At 32.6% G+C, this 17,067-nt stretch overlaps 1 protein-coding gene and 1 long non-coding RNA gene across 2 annotated transcripts in view; both read left to right on the top strand.

The window, feature by feature from the left end:
* LOC127833954 (uncharacterized) overlaps positions 1 to 17,067 on the top strand; it is a 387,168-nt gene that overhangs the window by 46,536 nt on the left and 323,565 nt on the right. The window lies entirely within an intron of this gene.
* Positions 11,410 to 12,809, top strand: LOC127833945 (uncharacterized). Its single transcript, XM_052359470.1, has 3 exons — positions 11,410 to 11,546; positions 11,798 to 11,944; positions 12,250 to 12,809. Exons 1-3 carry the CDS (start codon positions 11,434 to 11,436, stop codon positions 12,458 to 12,460), a joined length of 471 nt encoding a protein of 156 aa, XP_052215430.1. The 5' UTR covers positions 11,410 to 11,433; the 3' UTR covers positions 12,461 to 12,809.

Below are 17,067 nucleotides of genomic sequence, written 5' to 3'. Positions count from 1 at the left end.
TTTCGTACCCAAATAGTTTTTCGTACCCTAATTTTTTTTCATAACCAATTTTTTTTTCGTACCCACATTTTTTTGTACCCAATTTTTTCGTACACAAATTTGTTCGTACCCAAATTTCTTCGTACCCATTTGTTCGTACTCATTTTTTTTTCGTACACAAATTTTTTCGTACCTTATTTTTTATTTGTACCCATTTTTTTCGTACCAAAATAGTTTTTTCGTTCCCTTATTTTGTTTGTACCCATTTTATCGTACTCAAATTTGTTTTCGTACCCAAATTTGTTTTTTTTTCCTACCCGCATATTTTTTCGTACCATTTTTTTTTAGAAATAATCGATTTTCAATTTGATTTCATCTCTCCACTCATTCCATCCCGCGAAACCCTTAAGGTGTCGCAAGTCTAGTAACTTATTTAAAAGATTTGAAACTAGAGTAATTTATTTCAAAAAGGTGAAACTTAAATAATTTATTTCAAAGTGATAAACATAAATAATTTATTCAAAAGACATGACCATTAAATATAATGTTTATTAAAAGGGCCGCCCAAATGATTTTGGCATGTATTGAAGCTTGTCATTAAATGCTTTAAATGCTTTATATTGATAAATTTAAACATTTTAACTAAAAATCTCCTGTAAAAAAACAAGAATACAATTTAAACAAAGAAAAAATAGTAAACCTCAACAGGGCTCGAACCACTGACCCCTGGATTCCTGGATTCCTGGAGTAAAATGCCTCCCGCTAAGACCACTCGACCATCCACGCTCATGTGTTAAGCGGATGTTTTTTATAGGTATATAAGCAATCCTTGTAGTTTCCAAAAATATCGTTTCGCGTCGATACGACGCTTTATCTGTTGGACGGCCCCTTTAAACCTTGCAAACAATAATACACAACCTAATTAAACATTGCATTTTCAATCTCTCAGCAATTCAGATACAATAGTAATTCAATGATAATAATTATAAATTTATAAAGAATTAAAAACAGATCCCAAAATTTAGTACATAAATAGACAAACATTCATTTCTCAGTTGTTTTCAATTTTTATTTAATCTTTCAAGTAATGTTAAACATAGCTATCTTAAAACGTATCAAATAACAATATATTCAGGAATCATAAATGTTGACGAGTTAGTTTTACATACACAATATTAAAGCTTTTTGGTTACCATAATAGCCATTTTAAAATTCAAAATAATAATGCAGGTATTTAAAGTCCCTTTTGCAGAATTGAATTTAAATTAAACAAAAACTGCATAATAAAATAAGTATAGGTAAAATGTTGTCTATATTCAAACACATTCCATATAAAAAATGAAGTCCTGTGGCATTAAACTCTTAAATCTATCATGGTAATAGCACATTATCATAGGCTTCTCCTCGTGGTTTCAATATGTTACACAACTGGATGTATTATGAGCTATTATTAGTCACAAATGGTGAACATTGTTACATCTTCAAGTAGGATAGACGGGAACTGTTTGTTTTGCACAGTGTTCTAATTCTTCTCTTTTATATCACAGGCATTGAGCAGAGAGGCTATATATTTCCTGTAGGTGTGGTATACAGTAAATTTATTAGTAAACTTCTTCTTAAACAGATCATATATTTATTGACATCTTCTGCACATTGACCCTGTGGCTTTTAATCTGTCGGCTGGCTTATCTGATGTTATTCTATTTTTAAACAAAAATAAGATGTAATCAGTTGTCATGAAGTTAATCAAATTTAGGTAATTATACTGACAGACAATGACTGAATCATACGGTGGCATAGAGGTGACATTCGTTCCTCTTTTTAAAAATTGCACTCTTTTTTCTATCTCGTGGCTACGACTTACCATCTCCTGGCCACCAGTTAGCTATGTCGTGGCCTGGAGTTACCAAGTCGAGGCCACGAGATACAAAAAAGAGGAGTGCAAAACTAAATAAAAGAGTTAGTCAGCCAACAAAATTTTGCGTAACATGTGCAAATATTCTGTACGTTTATATATATATATATATATAAATAGTCAAGTCCTAAAGCAAATTGCATCTGAGATTGCAGGTCCACTACAAAATCTTTTCAATTTTTCTAGTAATGGTAGGGTCCCACGGAGCTGGAAAGAAGCAATTGTTTGTAAACTTCACAAAAAGTCTGATCCTCAGGATGTCGAAAATTATAGACCAATCTCCCTTTTAAGTGTTTTAAGTAAATGTCTCGAGAGAATTCTCCACAAATATATTTTTAACCATTTAAGGGCTATTGCATTTATAACCCCATTTCAATCAGGCTTCATTCCAAAAGATTCCTCTGTCAACCAATTAGTCTCTGTATATCACTCGTTTTGTAAAGCCCTTGACGAAGGTAAAGACGTTCGAGCCGTTTTTTTGCGACATTTCTAAGGCCTTTGACAGAGTATGGCATTAAGGACTTATCCACAAGCTCCGACTAAGTGGTATCTCGGGCAATCTTCTATCTTGGTTAAGAGATTACCTACATGAGAGGACCCAGTGCGTTCTCTCTCTCCCTCTCTCTCTCTCTCTCTGTCTCACTATGTCTCTCTATTTCTCTTTCTCTCTCTCTCTCTCTGCCTCACTTCTGTCTCTCTCTTCTCTTTCTCTCTCTTCTCTCTCTCTCTCTCATCTCTTTCTCTCTTTCTCGTCTTCCCTCTTCTCTCCTCTCCTCTCTCTCTCTCTCTCTCTCTCTTCTCTCTCTCTCTCTCTCTCTCTCTCTCTCTCTCCTCTCTCTCTCTTCTCTCTCTCTCTCTTTCTCTCTCTCTCTCCTCACCAATAGTTGAATTTTTGAACCTTTTAATTTCAATGAGCTGACTTATTACTCCCCTTTACCAAGTTGGCCATGGCAGATTTACAGCACCATACTTCAACAAATGTTGATACCGATTTTAGCTTGATGCTTATAAAAGTGTTTGAAGAGTTTTTGTAGAGTTGTATATTTTAGCTATTCTTGTTATCGTACAAGTATACTAAAAGTAACACTATATATTTTACGTGAAATAATCACGTTTTCAATCCAATTCATGTTTACATAACCAGCTCCTGATTGAAGTATTCATAATGGCTCAAGTATGTGCAATGCTTTGACTTAAACATGTTCACTGTCTGTCCATTACATATGTTATATAATTCTAAAAAATATGTGACAGATGCTTAGATTGCATGCGGTTAATCATCAATCAAATAGGCCTTTTGAGCGCACGTGTAACACATGTTTATTTCATTAAAAAGAACGTCCACAAATCTTACAAGAACGTGCGTTATATATTGGATAAGTATGCTAAGGAAAGGAATAGAAGTTAAAGCTGTTGGTGTATCAATCTAATAGACTTTTTCATCCCACATGTAACACATTTGTATTTGAATCAAAAGAACTTCCACACATCTAGAAGGGAAATATGTACCGGCAATCCATTGGTATTAATTTAAAAGAAAATGAATTGAAGTAAAAGCTATTGGTTTTACCTGTGGTGATATATTATACTGTATGCGCATGTATGTGGATGTGTATGGAAGGATGTTCAATAATTGCGCTAGTACATAATAAAGTTTATTAAAATAATTTGATTTTGAAGTACTACAATGTACCAGCATAATTAGATTGTGGATTCTGTTAAAAATAATGATTATCAAGTGCCTACAGAGTACCATTATCAAACGGCCGACTTGTAAGCATGTTGTTAAAATCGTTTAGTTCAGTGTTCTCACTGGAGGAGAAAGACTATTATTATTTTATTGGCATTTCCATATTTAGAGGTATGTACGCACATTAGGTTTAATTAGATCATTAGTTTTTAAGGTATCTTGAATACAAAATGTACCGGACGGTTTGCTATTGAGTATTTTTGATATGTGGAAATTTCGTTTTCAACAGCCCTACTAACGAATTTACATCAAAATAATAGTTTGGTTGGAGGCATAATGCGGCGACTATATTCTAGCCTTTTCATAAAGAAAACTCAATTTATAAGTGTTTTGTTTCATATCATCCTTACCGGCCAAATAAGCCCCGAATCAGTATTTTTCAAGAGTCCAGAATTTGAAACTACATAGAGAATACTAGGTTAGCGTTGAATACAGAGAAGTTTATGTTGCGAGGCTTAGAACGCCGGAAGCGCGAGCCTTGGCGAGCGCTTTCGGTGTTCGAGCCGAGCAACATAAACTTCTCTGTATTCAACGCTAATCCTAGTATTCTATTTATCCCATTTGATTTTTTCAACGTGACATTTAACATAAATAGATCTAATAACCTTAACAATAATTTTAATTTAGTCATAAAAGCGCTTAAAATCTAACAAATGTAACCATGCGCAGTGATATACATGTATTTGTTCTGGTGCGCAAAATAGTCTTTAAAAAATTCACACACAAACTGTAAAACAAGTAAAAATATCACCATATGCCTACGTTCAATTTTACGCAGTATGCGAATTTTAACACATTACGACCGCGAAAAGAAGATTTTACTTTACTATAATTCATTTTATTTCCGAAAAAAAATGATCAAAATCCAATATGGCGGCGATTGCTCCTGACAAAATGCTGTCGATGTCAACTTACATGTACACCATCGACGACCTTGTTCTGGCTACCATAACTTTAAATGTCGCTTTTTATGATTTTTGACTGGCGCAACTTTGTACAGGTCTGCCAATACTAAATAAACTGTACGCTGAAGTTTCTTTAGCTATCGAAGACCTTGACAATTTTGACGAGTCAACAGACGATTGCAGAGACTGACACTTTATTTGACAAAATATACAGGGCAATACGTTTTCCGACTTCGGACCATAGGCGCTCGATGTCAATGTTTATATTTATTTTATTTTTTTGTAGTATTATTATTTTGTTTTTAGTTACCCGTAGTTTATTATAATGCAAACACATACTAAATCAATAAAAATCTTCCGACAAAACGTCTGCTTAAAAAAAGTTCGACTATGTACATAGAAATTGACAAGGTAAATCACTCGCCATTTTCTGAAGCAACGGAAGTGCATCATTATGCATAATTAAATCGCTGTCACCCCGCTCGCTTATTGAAATCCGCGCGCAGGCCGGGAACCTCGATCTTTAAATATCAATAACAATCATGTACATGCGTGTATGCCTAAAGCCTATAGAGACCTCCACAGACGATGTGATCAATTCATGTAACTATTGTTTCACTCACTTAATGGGGTAATCAACAAAATATGTTGTAAATTGCATACACATGAATTATTCCTTACCAATTGTTTAACTGGATTCGGTCTGCCATGGTGGTTTCCAGAAAAAAAAATCACCGATTCAAAAATCAAATCTGGCGCCCGTAGTGTTTGTTGACTGTAACCAAATCTTACTTTTCATCTCAAGAACCAAGAGTATTCAAATGTAATGACCCTAGATGCGCCCTGTGTGGTTATATTATTGAAGGGAATTCTTTTAATTTTAATGGCAAAATGTTCAAAATAAAAACTAATATGTCATGTGATATACAAAATGTGATTTATGTATTAGTATGCAATGGATGCAAACAATATTATATAGGCCAAACTGGCGATAAACTTAGAAATAGGCGATCTGTCCATGAACAACAAATGCGAGACCCCTCAACAAGACAGATGCCTTTAAGTAAACATTTAGATGAATGTTCACAAAATGAACCAAAATTTAAAATATTTCCATTTTATAAGCTATTATCAAACAATATTTCAGCTAGGTTAGCAAAAGAACAACATTTTATACATATATTTAAACCCAAATTAAATTTCATTTAATATTTATTGACGTTATGACGTCATAATTGATATGACGTTATCTCCATGACATTTTGACGTTGTAATATATTGTATTATGCCCTGATGAGCTATGCGAAACGCGTTGGCTAAATCAATATATATATAAAATCCCAGACACGTGTTTTTACTTTTATTATATAATATTCACAATCTGGATTATTACATTTTACTTATATATATATATATATATATATATATATAAAAATATATATATATATATATATTGTTTTTTGATAACCTTTATAAATAAAATATGCAACAAATATTTGAAAATCGGAAATAATTACGGATCGTGACCTTTTATGAGCCTTTAAACCCATTCAGTCAATGATAAAACAAAATCAGTAATCCCTATGAAAATTGCATTTTCACGGCTGCAAATCGGAGAATTATTGGCCGTTAGGTTATGTAACAATGCAGCTATTTCCTCGTGCCAAGGTTGATTTATTGGTTTTAGCGGTTTGCCTTGGCTATTAAGTGAGTTTAACCGTCTGTTAATTCATTGAGTAAAGGAATTAGGTGAACTATATTAGTAAATGTATGGTCAAATGAGAAATATAACCATTTAATAATATCACATGCCAATTATTGTTTTTTCTTTTTTTTAATAGATATTTTTTAACCTACGAAATAACTAGCAACACTTGCTAAGTGCTACTCGTCTCACTTTTTAACACCGTTAAGTATTCATCTGGAAATCATAAAAAAGTCCACTATTTGTTTACAAAACCGAGTAATATTAAAGCGACCACAATACTGCTTTTAAGAATAGAGCTGACAATAATACAACAACAACAACAAGAACTACTACTACGACTACTACTACGACTACTACTACTACTACTACTACTTCTACTACTACTACTACTACTACTACTACTACTACTACTATTGCTTCTACTACAACGACTACTACTACTACTACCACTTCTATTACTACTACTACAACAACAACAACAACTACTACTACTACTACTACTACAACTACAACTACTACAACTACTACTACTACTACTACTTTAACTGCAACTACAACAACAACAACAACAACTACTACTACTACTACTACTACAGGCAGGAATAGTAGTAGAAGTAGTAGCTGTTATGTTTTAAAAATGTTAATCAGTAGCATTAACACTATAATTTTTATGTTTCATCATACTTATTAACAGCATCTAAATCATGTCGCACTGCTTCGTACCGAATGAAGAGCAGATATTTGTACTATGCTACATGTGTTCTTTTAGTTTTTATTAAAGAATGAAACAAATACAGGCTGACAAACTATCAGACTGTGTTATAGACTTTAAATATATATATATATATATATATATATATATATATATATATATATATATATATATATATATATATATATATATATATATATATATATATATCGGGCTGTTTTAATGTGGGGGTTTGTTAATAACAGAATTATACGATTTATCTTGTGAGAAACAAGAACATTATCAACACATCCAATTCTTTCGGATAAATTTTAAAAACTAATTTTCCACAAATTACATCAGAAGTTGCAGCGGCGGTTGTAGCCATATAAAACGTAGTTTATATTCTTGTTATATAAACCATTTATTCAATGTATTATTATTATAATTATTATTTTTATTTTTTATATTTTATTTTATTATTATTTTTATTATTATTATTATTATTATTATTATTATTTTCTAGTATCATTATTATTTAATCACAACTATTGAACATAAAATGTATACACCCATATTCGAACTTAAAAGTTAAACATGGTATTATTTTGTGTTCAACAATAATAGTTAAAGCAACTAAACAACTCATTCCATTACAATACAATAGACAAAACAATCGTGTAATCTTATTGAATATGTCATCATCAGCATCTTAACCATAAAAATTTTCATAGTAATCATCAAAATCATGATCATTAATTTAATAATTTCTAAATTATCTTCAGCATACTAATAATTCCTCATCATTACTGGTAGAATCAGAAGCTAAAATAGCATATGAAAACAACTTATTACCTTATATATAATGTTAAAGAACATGATAATGTTGTAAAATATTCACGTTTAAGTAATGACACACTTATTTGCATACAACAGAACAGAACATACTATGTTATTTTGACTTGAGCATATACAGCTCATCGTCATCAACACACACATATATATGACAATAAGAAAATGTAGATACAATCATGATAAAGAAAAAAAACAAATAAACTGTTAAGTAACAGGCACAAAAATGCTCGTTTATATTGGAATATGTTAAAGAATCTGCTGGTATCAAAAAGTCAAATATATCAATATCAATGTTTGAAAATTATTTTAAAGCTGTTAATAATCCAGAAGATAGGTATTTTACACCTGATGAAGATATTATGTATTTAATTGATAGGTACGAAAATGATGAATTTAAAATTATGTTCAGTGAATTAAACACATGTATAACTATTACGGAAATAACAGCAGCCATTAACCAGTTGAAAACCAGTAGGTCAGGTGGGCCTGATTGTTTAATAAACGAAATGTTTACTGTCTGTAAAAATGCATTGATGAATGTTTTTCATACATTGTTTAATAAGATTTTTGAAAACGCATATTACCCTAAGCGATGGTCGGAAGGCTTTGTGATTCCAGTTCATAAAAAGGCAGTATAAATAATGTGGATAATTATCGTGGTATAACTTTATTGAGTAGTTTAGGTAAGCTGTTTACTAGGGTTATAGATATGAGCCGTTCCACGACAAAACCTGCATTAGTGACATCAGTTATGACGTTGGGAAAATCCCACTTATTATGACGTCGCCACATGCGAGTTTACACAGTGCATTTACGCGGAGCTTAAATTATTTGTAATTTACGGATTGGTTTTTAGTGTTATTTCTGTTCTGTTGGATATAAATGGAGTTGGAGATAGAGGTAAATTTATTAACTTATTTAATAATTTTATTTTGTATAGATCTATTTGTATAAACACTGATATTAATGCAAAATTGGGTGTGACAAAGAGACGATAATAACAATGGCGCCCATTTGTATGCAAAACATGGGTTTAAATCCGATCGCGATTTATGTGATGAATTCTTTACAAAACAAGGTCTCACAAATAATAAAAATCATTGACATGTTTAATATGCAATAATCTAACCACAATCTAATTGTTATTAAAGTTAAAACTTTTTTATATTGAAAGAAGCAAATTATTCTTCGTCTCACGTTGAACTGCTTGAAACAATTTCAAAGTTGACTGTTGTATATTGAAATGTCCTTTTGATATGTTTGCGGTATATATTGTTTTCTTCAAAATTGATCATAAATTACATTTTTTTTTTTTTAAATGATCGACAGGTTTGAAATATGTTATTTATAGTAAAATGATTCTACTTTATTTCTTTATGTTATTTCTTTATGTTATTGTGTGATGCGCATAAAATAAAAGTATTGATAGCTCAGTTGGTAAGCCAGAATCGTACCACGCTGAAGAACATAGTTCCATATCAGTCTGTTTTTATTATTTTTTAGACAATTATTTTAGGTCAAAATATTAAATGAAACAAGTGTTTAAATGAAATGAAAAATTAAACATTTTTTTTTTTTAAATTTTATGTTAAATGCACATTATAGAATCGATACGTCGTAATTGTTTTCAGGAGCTCGAAAGTATATTTTCTGAGCATTTTGGCAGAACACCATTATGTACGCCTGCACATTCTCAAGAATTGCCATCCGATGACAACAATGACCAGAAAGAAGATGCATGTTGCGGTCATGGAAGACCGAATTGGGTCCTTCGTTTCTGGGCAGCCTGCGGAATCAAGCAGTGACTCCACTGACGATGATGGAAGTGATGACGGTGATGCGTTTTCACAAGATGATAGCATTCGACGTTTCCACGAATCTGGCTGTGGGTGTGCTAAGAAATGCCACGAGAAATTTGATTCCTCCCAAATCAGAACGCACACCCTTAATACGCGGGAAATGACGAGGGAAGAAAAGGAAATGTATCTTGAAGGCTGTTTGTCCGAAGGTCCCACAAATGACTCTACAAAGCGTGGGAAAAAGAGAATGTGAATTCGTGGAAAATACACATTCCGCGGTCAGGAAATATGCGCATACACGGTCAGATTGTTATTTGACATAAGACGTTGTGCATTAAAATCAATAAGGCAGTCATTGAACAAGACAGGTCCGGGCCCACGCCGGCATGAAAATACAGGAAGGAAACCAAAACATGCTCTGGTCTTCACAAATGTCGAGCGTGTGGTCCAATTCATCTGCAACTTTGCGGAAGAATTCGGAATTCCACAACCTGCAGCTCCGCTTGGGAGAGACGATACGGCACCGATATACCAGCGGTACAACGAAAATGAACATTTATAAGCTGTACAAAGCAAGCTGTCAAGAGGCTGGCGTGCGTTTCGTCGAAAAAAACTCCTCTCAGACAATATGGAGTGCCTGCATTCCACATATAAAGGTTGCATCCGCTAGAGACGATGTGTGCGCGACCTGTGAGAAGCTGCGAAGAAAAATATGGATTCGGTATCGGAAGAGGACAAACTAGCTTCCACTGAAGAAATGCATAGTCATATTGTTTTGGTACAAAAAGAAATAGACCTTTACAACAGTCTCATTAAAAAAGCAAAAGAAACGTCACATCTATGTCCAGCTGAACGATCAAACAACTTCACGTTTGATTTCGCGCAAAGTGTAGGTATACCGCACCATGCACGACAGATGTGGCCATTACATTTCGCATCGTTAAGAAAAGTCCACATGTTTGGAATGAGATTTGTGTGTACAAAATATTCGTTTATTAGCGTTTTAAACAATGTAATATAATTATACATGCTAAAAATGAACTATAAATAGATAAACCAAACTTAAAAGTTTGTGTCAGAAGTGAGATTTGAACCCTAGCCCACATACGTGGACCAAAACAAGACAAGACAAATATTTATTCAGACTTGCACAGTGTACATCGTCTAAACACTAGATATTTCACATACAATTATGTCACAGAGATAAACACAGTAATAATATAAACATAAGGAGCATCGTATACGTTTAAGAAAAGTTACAGACATAAACATAGATAATGAGAATTGATGGACAATCACCGCAATTAAATGTTCTCAGCGACGAAAATGAGAGCATCGGTGCAGATGGAACTAATGCCCGAGAACCAAACGCTGTCATCTCGATGATAGACTACGTGCTCAACACCCATGGATGCGAAGATCTCTCGTGCACAATACGCGCCGATAATTGTTCGGGTGAGTTAAATTTTAATTGTGATCATTATAATTTCATATTGCGCAAAAGCCGTTTAAATCAAAATATAACGATAATTTTGGAATATTTTATTGGTTATATTTATCGTGATAATAATAACGCGATTCATAAATGATCATAACATATTACAGTCATTTTAAAATGAATGATGATGGAAGTGTGCTGGTTATGACGACGACGACGACAACGATGGTGGTAAAGAAGATGATGATGGTAATAATGGTGATGTTGATGCTGATGACGATGATGACCATTAAGTAAACGATGACTGATGAATATGATCGTGATCTCTTGATCAAAGTTATTGTTGTTGCTTTCAGGTCAAAACAAAAATAAGTTTGTGCTTGGGTTCTTCGCATGGCGAGTCCTGAAAGGGCGCCTGACAATTCAATCGAAAATATGATGCAGGTTCCGGGTCATTCACGATGTTTGGTAGATAGTGGGTTCGCCTATATTAAAAAGCCGAACAGGTAATGAACTTTATCGTTGTTATAAGTTAACATTTATTATATTAATAACGATTACTTAAATGTGTTACTATTGGAAAAACACATAGTATTTATACAAGTTTTATTTGCAACAAAAATATACAACATGATAATAAGTAGTAGTATTGATGATATCAGAATAAATTACACGGTAAATGGTATCATTACATGCTAGTCCTTAAAGCATGTTATACATGGTGTGTTTTACTTATTTTATTGAACATGCGCTTCAGACGCTCGGACTGTGACATCATTCAGCAGCTAGATGATATTGTCAACAAGTCGTCTACTGCAAACGAGGCTGTCCGATATCCGACCTGGCGCTGGCGTGGTTGGAATACTTTCTTGTCTACATCTTTTAAAGCAATACCCGGGATAAGGTAGTGTGTCCAACTTTTTATAAGCTACACATTTTGTTCATGTATGAAAATACACACAAATATTTATAAATGCACACATGTTCCTCACACATATTTGTATGATGCGAGTCACCAAAATATTAAAGTGTTTATCAGTGTGTAAAAACTCACTTGAAATTCAGCATGTTTATGTTTATTTATTAATTGTAAATAATTATACAATACTAAGTATTTAATTATTATACTTAATAATAAAACACATACTTTTAAGAAAAACATAGCTAAAAGACATGTCTAAAGATTTGTTTCTGGCTAATGTGTTACAGAAAGTACCAGTACTTCAGGTTCGACTCATCGAGGCCCGGCACGGTTTTCGCGAAGAAAGCAACGGACCTACCAGATGAAGAGTTCTTCATCATGAAACACAGGAAACTCCCCTCAGCAGAACCGTGCTTAATTAAACCGGCAGGGCTATCAGAGAATCGCGTGAAATATCTTTACAGAACTGTCCGACACCCACAGACTGATTGCATGTGATTACATCATGTATTCGAACATCAACCTAAACAGTTATTTTAATCCATGCCCGTGTAAATGCAGGGTTTTCCAACAAGTTATTGTAATATTTGAATTAGTGTTTGATATTGCGAACTATTTACATGCTGTTAACGTCATGAATATGTCATTCCGATTGAGAATGACGCGACGTCAACATCTTTGTTGCGTGATAGTATGCGTATATAATGTTGTAATAGCAACGCTAAATAGTGGCGTACACATGTAATTTATACATCATTGGATTCGTGGATGAACGTACAATATGAAACTGAAAAAAACGAAAAATTGATTTTTTTGTCATTAATGCAGGTTTTGTCGTGGAACGGCTCATATAAGATTGATAAGATAAGAAAAGTATTACGTGTATATAGAAGCCCAAGCAGGATTAAGGGCAAAAATGAGTTCGGTAGATAATATATTTGTGCTTAATGGTTAAAAAATTGTTAAATCAATATACGATTTGGTTAAGTCTAGAGTTAAGTATCGCAATAAGTTAAGTGATGAATACACATGCACTCTTGGGGTACGTCAGAGGGAGTGCTTATCTCTCTTTTTATTTTCCATGTTTATCAATGATTTAGAAGATATATTTCTTCATAACAATGCAGATGTTATAGATATTAATATGTTTAAGATATTTATGTTGCTGTATGCCGACGAAATTGTCATCTTTGCAAATCGGCTGAATCATTACAGCTACAGGAAACTTTATTTTATTTATTTTTATTTAAAGTGGGTTTTTACAAACAGTTAACATTAGCTATCAAAGCTATTTTCCGACAAACAAAGTCTTAACAACAAGATAAACAAACACCTAGATAAAAAGAAATGCATAGTATCACATATAATTTATAGACATATAAAAATGATTGCTAAAAACGAAATCCTTATTCAAAGTAATTGACCAGAGTATTTAAATAGAAACATAAGACTTTTAAAATATATACTTGAGCATACTAATACATATACACAGACATGCAGAATAAAAACACATGGAAATTCACTGTCAGTTTTGCAGAGCAATATTGGATGTATAGTGATACAATTTATACACCAGAGTTGATCTGTGAAAAACGTCAATAAGAGAGAAACTATTTTAAGTAACTGAACCGGAAAAAAGGCGCAAAAACCTACGGTTAAACTATTTATAAAAACACATATCACATTACCAGGTCTGTGGTAACTGACTGACAATGCATTCATGCGGACAATATAAAAAAGTGAAACAATGTTTACAATGGAAAAGGAAATAAAAGCATATGATAATAGCCTGCATGGGCTGCAACATAAAGGAGCAAAGTTAGCATTGACAAAGCATTAAGAACAAAGGAAGCATTTACAACTGGAACCACACCAAGTCCTGATCAGTCTCACAAACTCTTTGTAATTTTCCGCGCAGCGGATAGTATTTGGGAGGCTGTTCCAAACCTGGGCGGCAAAAAATAAAGTTGGATCTGATAAATGACTTGTATATTAAGATTTTATTATCAGATGTAAGAAATTTGCTGAGTCTTAATAAAACGTTAAGTTTTTTCGCTTTTGTTTGACATGGACTCATATTTCACATTTTAAATCATGGTAAACAGTTGTATTGTGCTTTTATTAACTTTACTAAGGCATTTGACTACTTCGTAAGGGATAATTTATGGTATAAATTAATAAAGTTAGGTATTCGCGGTCCTATTCTAGATATCATGAGGTCGATGTATAATGCGATTAAGTCAAAAGTCAAATATTGTAACGAAATAAGTGATAGTTACGAATGCATGCTTGGAGTGAGACAGGGTGAATGTTTGTCCCCGTTTTTATTTTCAATGTATTCAATGACTTAGAGTCAGAATTTTACATTAAAGGAATAGAAGGTATTGATGTTAATACTTCTAAAATGTTCCTTTTACGTTATGCGGATGATTTGATTATTTTTGTTAACACAGCAGAAGAATTACAAAAAGGATTATATTTAGTTCAAGATTATTGTCAGCGGTGGAAGCTTATTGTTAACACTGAAAAAAATAATATGATTTTCAGAAAAGGTGGGCGACAAACCTCTAAACTTTTTTTTTCTATAACGGTCAACAGGTTGCCATTGAAAATAAGTTTAATTATCTCGGTATCGTTTTTACACCTGGAGGTTCCTTTTCGGAAGCACAAACTACGCTTTCAGGGCAAGCATTAAAAGCTATTTTCAAAATGAATAAATACTTACATAAATTTACTGACCTTTCTGTGAGTCACAGATTAAATCTTTTTGATAGACTTATAATGCCAATGTTGAACTACGGCAGTAAAGTTTGGGGCTTTTCTAGTGGTATGACTATTGAACGTGTTCATATGCAATTGTGTAAACAAATCCTTGGTGTAAAATGATGTAATGATTTTGTATATGGCGAACTTGGTCGTCTTAATCTCAATCTGCTAGATATGTAAACATTATTAAATATTGCATTAAGTTAATAAGAACATCAGAAAATAAGTTTACTAAGAAAGATTTCTTAATGTAAGTTAATGAATGTAATGTTCATCCTAATAAAATCAACTGGTGTTCACTACTTAAAGACTTGCTTGATAACTTAGGAATTTACGAGGCACGGTTGGTTACTGGAAGTTGAAAATGACAAGGTGTTTATCTTAAATGTTAAACAAAGATTAACTGATAATTTTATTCAAAACTGGTATGAGAGACTGGGCAACTCAAGCAGAGCCAATTTATATAAAAACAGTGCCAATTTTAAATTCTAGCCGTATCTAGATTTGTGCGCAATAAAAAAAATTAGATTAAGTTTTTCTAAACTGAGATGCTCTTCGCATAGATTGCATGTAGAAAGTGGGAGATGGGCCAAACCTCCCGATCCTTTAGGCGAAATAATATGTCATATTTTTAACACATTAGAAGATAAATTTCACTTTGTTTTAGAGTGTAGAAGGTATTCAGAATTAAGACCCCAGTATATACCATTTTATTACAGAAATCGATCTAACGTAATCAAATTTATTGAATTACTAACAAGTGAAAAACGTTGCTGCACAAATTATGCTGTTACATATACAAATCATTTATAGTAAGGGCTATTAATACATATGCACTCTGCTGATATATGTACGTGTTAAACGGACCTTTACAATTAACTGTAAAAACTGTCTTGAATGTATTTGATCAATTGTCATTATTATCTTTTCATTGAATGTTATCTAACATTATCGTATGGGTGATAAGTTGGTTCATTTTTCCTAGTTCCGTATTCCTTATTCGAATAAGGAATAAGGAACTGTTCCTCATTCCTTATTCACGCGTAACATATGTGTTATAGGGTTTAAAAGAACAATAATGCAAACATTTCTTTAGTAAATCAAAACAAAATAACTCGAATACATTTACTTCATGTATTAAGTTACACATTCATGTTTCTTCTTCGCGCTTGCATAGGATTTCTTGTTTAAACCGAACCGATATTTTCTAATTCGAATACTAACTTCACGTCAACAAAACCTAAAGCATATACTATGATTTTACATGTTTGTGATAAAAAATCAATCTTGTACATTTAAACATGTTTGTCTTTATTTGTAATCCAGTTCCTTATTCGAGGCTGAATAAGGAAAAAGGAACCAGCTCCTTATTCCTCAAGCCGAATAAGGAACTGGCATTTTCTTACTTAAACATCAATGAAATTGATCCAAAATTAACCACATATACATGAACATATTATTTATATATTTGTTGTATATGCTAAATTCTAATTGCAATACATTTCTACTAAGTTTTAAGTGATGATTATCCAGTTCTTCATGGTTCCTTATTCCTTATTCAAATCAAATAAGGAACTGGAATTTTCATACTAAACAAAATATTGAAATGAACAAAAGGCACCAATAAATCAATGAAAATCATTGAAAATGTAGGTTGGGTATCAAAAAACATTTATTGCAGCACATCTGTATTAAATTTCATTTAATGATAACATAATTCCTTATTCGGATTGAAACAGGAATAATGAACGGGTTCCTTATTCCTTATTCAAATCGAATAAGGCACTGAACTGGCATTTTCCCACTAACCAAACTATTAAAATGAACCAAAGGGACCCATAAATCAATGACAATAATTTTTAATGAAGTTTGGGTATAAAAAGAGCATTGAAATCGCTTTGCATCCTTAATCATATCCCCTTGTAACTGTATACATATACGAAGGAATGGAATAGCTACATCATGACTGGTATTCAGCTATCGGAAAGTTTTCTCTAGAAGTAAGGGTCAGAAAAATCTTCAAGAACTGTATCAGACATATACATTAAAAAAAATCTTACATTAAAAATAGCCAATAATAACGAATATATAGCTGTGTTATTCTAGAATGATCCGAATTTCCGAAATTATGGCCTCTGAATAAAGAATTGGCATCAAGTAAATTCCTTATTCGGAAGCCTGTATTTCGGAAAATCACTTTCGGATATGTTATATTTAAGATGTAGTGTGGGTTATTTAAGCATGATTATGTTATAGGGACGGATTCTGTCACATTTCTTTTTATGTATGTCACTATACACGCTGAAAACAAGTATTATGAAGAGGATAATTAGGAAATG

This window comes from Dreissena polymorpha, chromosome 6 (assembly GCF_020536995.1).
Source record: "Dreissena polymorpha isolate Duluth1 chromosome 6, UMN_Dpol_1.0, whole genome shotgun sequence".
Lineage (NCBI taxonomy): Eukaryota > Metazoa > Mollusca > Bivalvia > Myida > Dreissenidae > Dreissena > Dreissena polymorpha.
This window is presented reverse-complemented; position numbering and strand designations above follow the sequence as displayed.

Excerpts from the sequence above, each read along its gene's own strand:
- LOC127833945 (XM_052359470.1), top strand. The coding sequence starts at position 11,434 with ATGGCGAGTCCTGAAAGGGCGCCTGACAATTCAATCGAAAATATGATG. Across the intron at positions 11,547-11,797 it reads TATATTAAAAAGCCGAACAG|ACGCTCGGACTGTGACATCA; the intron begins GTAATGAACTTT and ends CATGCGCTTCAG. Across the intron at positions 11,945-12,249 it reads AAAGCAATACCCGGGATAAG|AAAGTACCAGTACTTCAGGT; the intron begins GTAGTGTGTCCA and ends AATGTGTTACAG.